The sequence below is a fragment of the Merops nubicus genome, unplaced genomic scaffold (assembly GCF_000691845.1).
Source record: "Merops nubicus isolate BGI_N331 unplaced genomic scaffold, ASM69184v1 scaffold18457, whole genome shotgun sequence".
Classification (NCBI taxonomy): Eukaryota; Metazoa; Chordata; class Aves; order Coraciiformes; family Meropidae; genus Merops; species Merops nubicus.
In genome coordinates, this window is record NW_008619875.1 from 219,414 (window position 1) to 227,469 (window position 8,056).

Sequence of the window (8,056 nt, forward strand, 5' to 3'; positions counted from 1 at the left end):
TAGACAGCTTCTCAATAAAGCTATCATGTACCTAAGACACCAGTATGACTATGCTCTCAGAAACAGAAAAAATACCAAAAATTATTCCTCATGTTTGTAATAGTAGTCTCAGAAGAAACTACACATTAAATAAAGTTCACATTCAGACAAATGTCTCCATAAGTATCCATTTCATAAAGATCTACATATAAAATAGGGTGTGACTCTCAAGAATTTTCTAATTTGTCATGGTTTGTATTTGTCCCTCTTACAGAAGCAAACACCTGTTGCCTCACATTTGAATTCTGCAAGTCAGTATTTCACAGTGGACTTTGTAGACATTGGAAACACTTCCACATTAGTGTTTTAATTCAGATCGAAAACACATCTTTGAAATAAATTTCCCAGTCATCCCCACTTACTATGCTTTGGTTCATGTGGCTTGGTGTCAGAGCACAGAGCTTCCAGATGAAGCTAAGTCAGAGCTCACCTAACGTATGATTTCAGCTCCTAGAAGGTGTCCAGTCATGGATGTGAAAGAGCCCAAAAGATCTCCTCCCACTCCTAAAACCTGGGTTAGCAACACTCTAAATTTTCCTAGGGCTCCACACTAGTTGCTTATGTAGAAAGCCTTTGCCTCCACATGTCTCAAACAAGTGTTTTTGTTAGCAAAACATCACTGAAAGGACTGTTCTTAAAACCCAGTTAATTAAAATGTTCAATTAAATTCCCTTTACCAATGCCAAGGCTGTATTACGGTTGCTGATAAATATTGTATTCGCATGTCATTAAAACAATAACAGTAACAAAACTAAAACAATAGCAAAAACTTACTCCCATAGTGAAAGTTACTTAAGGAATAGTCACGTGTCTCTGACATTCCCTCTCTTTGTCAGAGAAGGGAATAAGATTTATATACAAGTTTTCTGTCACTTTTGGAAATGAAATATTTTCAATAACTTGTTTTTGTTCTATTGCTCGCTTTCAATAACTGAGAGACAAAGAGCTAAAATGACTATTGGGCTATAAACTCTTATCCAAACCTAATAGCATCCCTTCAGAACATGCTCATTCTCAAGTGCCTTTCAGTTAACCAGCAGGGCTTTCAAGGTGCACAAACCAATCCTCACAGAAACACCTTCACAGACAAATTGCCCAGGTTGTTCAGCACTGTTATTTGGCAAGGTCTCCAGCCAGATGGGTTTGCTAATGATTTCTTTAAGGTGCTTAAATCAGAATCTAGTGTAACGGATGACTGCCGTGTTTCATTACTTTGTTAATACATCTCAATGCATATTGTATTGTATGTAAAAGTCAGAGTTTTTGACAAAAAATACAAAGACAAAATAGTCTTCTTCATTTGAATAAAAGGATACCCAAGCCTTTCCTAAGAGCAGTCATTCTGAATAATTACTATAGCATTCCTTCAACTTAAAAAACATTTCTTAGCCAATGTGCGCTAACAACGGACACAGAATTTTACTTGCATCAGCTGAATATATTTAATTATTCAACAATTTTCTGTAGGTTTGCATGAATGCATTCAGCTGCTGAAAGGAAACTGGGATACAACCATCAACTTCAACTATTTTTTTTCCCCTCTCAAAAGGATAACCCAAATGTGCTCATTAGCTTCATTTAATTTTGCAAAACTGTACTTTTTTGGTGTAAACTTTAAGATTAGTACTATACACAAAACATACCACATACACAAACACTGCAATCAAACCCTTACTTGCAGGCACAAGGAGATGGCGATGCTGCTACAACTAATTTAAAATAATATGAGAAAACTAGACTCCTTTTGAAAACTTCCTTTGGGACTTATTTTTGGATAAAGCATATTTTTCCTTCTAGGTCACTAATCAATGCATATGAACAGCCAAAACAAGTTCTTTCCTTGACCCATGAGGCTACCTTCTCAGTTATGGGACAGGACACATCAAAGAAATTAACTATGATAATGTTGATAGTCCCTCATTGGTAACAAGGGATCATGAGAGCTCTGTGGGGTTGGACTATCTTTGGGCAGAGAACCTGGAAAGTGGGCTGAACCGAAACTTGAGCTCTTGCTGATGACACTGATTACAGATAACACAACATAAAATAATTCAGGTTTAGATTTTTAACATTTATTAAAAAAGCTGGATGTATGTTCATTTCAAATTAAACAGTTAAAAATGTTAAAGCATACAAACAAATCAATTGTGTACTAGCAGCATCCAATTGTTAGAATTTTCTAGAACTCCTCAGTACAGTCTTGGCAAGCTAAAATATTACCACTTGCAACCAACTGACCTCACCATAGTGCAGATAAAACAAACTTTATAAAAACAACAATTTAAGGTTAAATAAGCTTAAATAAAAGTGTTAAATACAAGACACTTGATCAAAGCTTCTGTACAAAGATAAACAAATTTGGCATTGTACAATTGATTGGGTGGCTCACACCATACATGATGAAGCAGTATAACTGTTTAGCTGAACACCAACTATACAAAAGTAACTGAAGTTGGGAGTGGGCTAACCCCAGTGAGCCATTTACAAGGCATGTGTATTTTTAGAAAATCAGAACACTGTTTATATTCAGGCACCATTTGTTCCTGCAAATAAATAATCTCTAATGTATCTGCATCCAAACTAGTGTTAAACACATCAGTGCTAACATTTTATAAACACAGCTTTGTGACTATTCACTATACCTCCATTCTTATTGCTATGACAATGTGGACTGTGGAAATAAAACTACTGTACATACAAAAAAATAGAGCACCTTTTAAACATTAAAGTATATGTCTGGTTATTCTTTTTATCTTACAATACTGAAGCCCAAGCTAATGTAAATTGCTTTAACATCTTCACCAGCGCACCTGAAATGCAGGAACTAAAACGCCAAATATTCCTCTTCAGGCAAGCCCCAGCCAGAGCATCTTCTAAAAATGTCTAAAATGACACTAAGGATTTTTTACATTCATCTGCACACAAACAAATATCTGCTATTCTCTGCTTTCTTCATATGAATTTAAAGATGGATTACCACAGTTCTCTCTCCTTTTCAAATGAATAAAGCTGGACAGAGAATGTAGCAGAGACACCTAAAATGGATTGTGAACACAGTGAAATTATTACCCTGCTAATTCAAAAAAATACAGCTGTTACATTGTTCAAATAAGTATTTTCCAGGGGCTCAGTCATTAGGATTTTTTGTCTATTGTACTGAAAAACCATTCTGTAAATTTCCTCAGTTGAGCAGCTGCTGTTTGAGACTCCTCCTGAAGTCTCATGTTATCTTGTCTCAGATGCTGCACCTCTGCTTGGAGAACTGCCTTGTCCTGCTTTTCCTGGTTAACAAAGACAAAAGTTGAGTAGTCAAGATGACAGTATTTTTGTTGCTAATATTTCTGTGCCAGTCATACAGCTGTATTTTGTTCAGCTCCCTAATCCATTCTGATGAAGACTGTGAGTTAATTCCCTAAATATGCTTCAACTACCTCATTCATTCTGAGAAAATATTACAAGCTAAAAAGAAAACTAGATGCTACTTTAATACAAAAATTATAGGAGTTTACTCCATTTAATAAAAAAAAAAAAAAATATCAAGCTATTGCAAATCATATGTGAAGGGCCAAGTGATAAGAACCTGATTTCAGGCAGACATTAAGGAAGAAAAATACCTAATTTCAAAAATTTTGCCTTACTTGACTATTTTCTTACCAAAAGCAGCCTCATCTCTACCTGTCCTGGCGTCATCTCCAGCTCAGGAATTAGACAGCAAATGAGACACAGAGCAAGTCACTGTTACATGATCAAGATACCACGAGGCAACATGGATAACAAATCTGGAGTGTTAACTAATTAGCAATAGTGCTTGGGTCCATACCCCTATCCTTCAATAAATCCAAGGTACCATAAATGTAGTGCCTCATTCTTTCTGGGGTATGACTATATGTAGGACAGTTATTTTGGAGTAAACACACCCATAAACTAGTGAGCCTTGGGCCAGCTTGTTCACATAACCATTCCCACAGGACCTCCTGCACCAAGGTGCAGTGTTCTATCAACCACTGGGCTTTACCATGTGTTAATTGCACTATCTAGTCTGATGTACTTTTTTCAAGCCCTTGATGAGCTCTGCATAAAAATCTAACTGTTAAAACTGGAGAGTAATAATATCACTAATGATCTCTCACCTTCCTGAGGTCAGTTTGCAGTTGCCGGAGGATGACTTCTAGCTGGTTTACTTTTCCAGTCAAAGAACTCGGAGCATGTTCCCTGTAAAGTGAACCACTAACTTCACTCTGGGTTAAAGACATTTTCTCCCCCAGCTGTTGCAGTGTAACACTTTTAGTGATAGCAAAGGAACAAATCAGTTCAGGCATAACTTAGGAAAACAGACAGAAACAGCATCAGCAAAATACTGTAATGGGATCATAAACCCATTGCTGTCACATTTGACGTGACATGCAGAAATCAGGAACATTTTAGGAATTAAGTGCACATACCCTCACAGTGCAAGTTAAACTTTTCTGCTAAATTATGTGCTGAGCACATTTGTTAACAAGCTGCTTTCTGATAAAGACTGCACTAATCTGAAGCAAGCTGCAGCAGCAATTATTGTAAACCAAAAGAGCTGTTAACAGATCTTTTGTCTGGTCTGTAGTTGTGTCATTGCCAGTAAAGGATAAACCTATGGCTTTATGGAGACAAATATTCTGTTTAAAGGTCAAAACAAAGGAAACATTGCCATGGGTTAATCAGATGCCTGGCTGAGGGAAGGTACTGAGAATAGCTTCCGTTTCCCTCCATGACAATAAGCACTATGGAAGACAATTTCATATACATTACGGGTGAAATTATCTATAACTTGAATCATTTTGTCTAGAAGAGACATGCTGAAGAGAGAAGCTTTACATACAAAGCTGAATCAGCTGCTCCATGCAAGTGCACAAATCTGACCAATTTGCTGATGCTGAAAGTGGAACAACTTTAACAGACTTTTGCAATCCTTACTGATCACCAGGCCGGGGAAAGATGTGGACTTAGAAGTCATTACAGTAAATGCGCTTTACCATGTAAGTAAGTTAATTTGTGTAAAATTGGTTCAAATTAAAATGTGATAGTCTAACAAGCAAGAAGACTTTTTCCTCTATTTCCTGTTCTTCCATTCCTGTAGCTGAAGAGCAAAACTAATCAAAGATGTGTATTTCTTTTGAAGCATGCTAGTGGACAGATTATACTGCTGAATCTGTGTTTTTAACAAGTATATGCCTCACAGCAGGGATGACAGGGGGAAAAAGAAAAAAGGGATAATCTCTCAGAACTTTGGGAAGAATTTGAGAAATTGAGCAGTTTGGCATAAAAGTTTACTGCAGTCCTCAGTTAAAGGTTCTCTTGATTAATTTACCTATAAATGAAAAATTATGGATTTGCAAGCAGCAAATAGTTGCAAAAGATTGGTAGGAACAACTGTTCCAAGGTCTGAGACATTTGCTGCAGATAAGGTTATTGCATACTTATAGAGTTGAGCTCCTGTTATCTGTCCCATTCAAACGAAAACAGAAATAAGGATCACACAACTTATTACTATTTAGTGGGAATACAGTGAAAAATGTCACTAGCTGAAACTCTGCATCTACCTGTATTCCTCATTAGAGGCCTGTTCTAGTGAGAGAGCTTTATTTGACTATACTACACATTTTCTAGACAGAACTGCTCACAGGTTGTTGTAGCACAGAATGATAAAAGCGAAGAAACACCATTTTTCGGAATTAAAGACACGAGCAGCCACGGCAACAAGTCTGCCCTCAAACAGCAGTGAAACATGCATACAGGCCATCTGACATGCAACATTGCGAGAAAGTATATTCTTAAAATCTTTTTGTAATAAATACACTTTAATTCTGACATACCCAGTAGCCTCAAGGAAATCTTTTCCATCTGTGGGACTCTCATCCAAAGGTAACTCTTGTCCTCCTTCCAAGCTCTGAGCTTGTTGTATATCATTCAAGGTGCAAAAAGATGCTACTCTCTGATCTGTAAAAAAGTAACATAAGGATACATCTAAAGCTGGACATGAAAGGCTGTGTTCCAGCCATTACCCTGGTTCAGTTAGAGAAATGGATGTAGGTTTCTACATCACAGCTTTGAAGTTAACCGGCAGATGTAAAGTATATTCCAACTAGTTGGCTTCCCCACATCTGCATCCAAAGGCAACCCCAAAGCAATTTTTTGTGTCTATCATCAGAGTAAGACAGATTTGTTTGGACTAGTTAATGCTGATATGAGCAGTAAATAGGTCTTGATGCAGAAAACCATTTGAGAATTCAGGGCCACAACCAATGACAATAATAGTTCAGTGAAAAGGTTTTCATTTTCCATGGACTTAAAGCCATCAGATTCCTGAGGAATCTGCACTGTTCATTTCATTGTTTTATCATCTCAAGTATTTGCAGAACCAAACGGTAATCTGCATACTTGAAAAACAAATTCACGCTATTTTTATCAATTGAGCTTTCATTGTATCTCTATATTACAAAGCTGTGCTATTTTGTACATTGGATTCCACTAGAACATAATCTACACAAGCACAGATGTAATTACCTATGGATATACAGTGTGGTTGCCAAAATACGTCAGTCACCACATAATAGAAGTTTGCCATGCAGATCATCATTGCACAGAACAGGAGTAAATGATGCATTCATTAGGATTTAATTTGTCTTCTTTAAAAAAAAAAAAAAAAAAAATAGAATCCATATGCTGTGGAGATCGATTTAACTTATTTCTGTCAAACATAATCCATGGCTGTAGGCTTCTATGAATTCTGGTGACAACATGCCTGCCTTGTCCTCTCGCCCCTTGCTCTACCACCCCACAGGCCAGAAGCTTGCATTATCATGCAAACGTGCAAACATAGGAAACATTAAAGAAAGTTTACAAAAGGCAAAAGTCATCAGTCCCAGATCATCACCTAGAAACGGCGTGTGATGACAGAACGGCCCAAATTCTTCATCTGAGTCAAAACCTGGAATAAGATTTAGAGTGTTCCTATAAACAAGACAATCCATGTCCACGGGAGCAGCTGTGGCCCTCACGCACAACGCACACAGCGGGACATCCCCCGTGTGACGCACGCTGGCCGCACCCTCAGCCCTCAAAGGCCATTTTTACACAACACCAACATTAAAAGCACAAGGTGTCATGTCCTGTGTCTCTAATAACAACACCCAGCATTGTGACACAGCATGACAACTTGGCACGACACATAAAAAGACAACCCTCCGAATTCTAAGCACCCAAACAGTGAATACAGGCCAGATCATTTTAACTAGGAAGGACATTTTGGGTTAAAAATTCTACCAAACAAAACCAGGAAATGACTAAAAAGCTTTTTAAAGGGATGTTTAAAAAGATTAATAGTTTTAAGCAATAGCAAAGATTGACAATTCTTTCTATAATATAATGAAGAAAAGTTGCATGCCATTTCTTGTCCAATTGTAAAGATCACAGCTCATCTCCCTTGCTTTTATCCTTTTTTCTGACCATTGATGGACCTCAGAAATTCTGAACATGACTTCTTCGCATGTGCTGAGAGTAAGATAAGAATGCAATTTTAAACACAAAGTCAATGACATCATTTATGGATTTGAGACTTACTAAGTTGCATGTATTTAATTAGTACGGATAAACTGTTTCCCAGATCAAATGCAGTTTGTAAGCCAGAAACAAGACTGTGTAAACAATTAGTCTGAAAAATACATATCTAATTATTGACTTCACCTTTATACCATTAAAATTTTCATTACCACTTGACAGAAGAAAACAAAGTCAGCAACAAATGTTATGCCATTTTTTTCTATGGCCAACTTTACAGAATATGTGATATTGTGTCTCAGAGGCAATTCTGCTGTAATATAAAATAATCTGCACCTCTGCCAAGTCAGCTTAATTAAAGAGAATGGCCACTTGTCTGGTTTCTTTTGTCACCTGAGATAGCGTTTTGTCAGTTTGATCTCCCCAGCAGTATTTGAAAGTATCTTTTCTTGATGGATAAAAGTGGGTGCAAAACAGGTACATG

The 8,056-nt window shown here is 37.1% G+C and overlaps 1 protein-coding gene across 1 annotated transcript; it reads right to left on the bottom strand.

Moving 5' to 3' along the window:
* Nucleotides 1-2,683: 2,683 nt before the first annotated feature.
* LOC103776454 (signal-induced proliferation-associated 1-like protein 2) lies at nucleotides 2,684-7,046 on the bottom strand. Its single transcript, XM_008943962.1, has 4 exons — nucleotides 6,917-7,046; nucleotides 5,889-6,012; nucleotides 4,170-4,251; nucleotides 2,684-3,320 (listed from the first exon to the last, which is right to left on the bottom strand). The coding sequence occupies exons 1-4, from the start codon at nucleotides 7,044-7,046 to the stop codon at nucleotides 3,174-3,176; spliced, it is 483 nt and encodes a 160-aa protein (XP_008942210.1). The 3' UTR covers nucleotides 2,684-3,173.
* Nucleotides 7,047-8,056: the final 1,010 nt, after the last annotated feature.

What these genes read in the sequence shown, in the direction of transcription:
- LOC103776454 (XM_008943962.1), bottom strand. Translation starts at nt 7,046, where the DNA reads ATGGATTGTCTTGTTTATAGGAACACTCTAAATCTTATTCCAGGTTTT. An exon ending in ACTGATGACTTTTGCCTTTT is followed by an intron (nt 6,013 to 6,916) that starts GTAAACTTTCTT and finishes ACTTTTTTACAG; the next exon opens with ATCAGAGAGTAGCATCTTTT. An exon ending in GATTTCCTTGAGGCTACTGG is followed by an intron (nt 4,252 to 5,888) that starts GTATGTCAGAAT and finishes TTCACTTTACAG; the next exon opens with GGAACATGCTCCGAGTTCTT.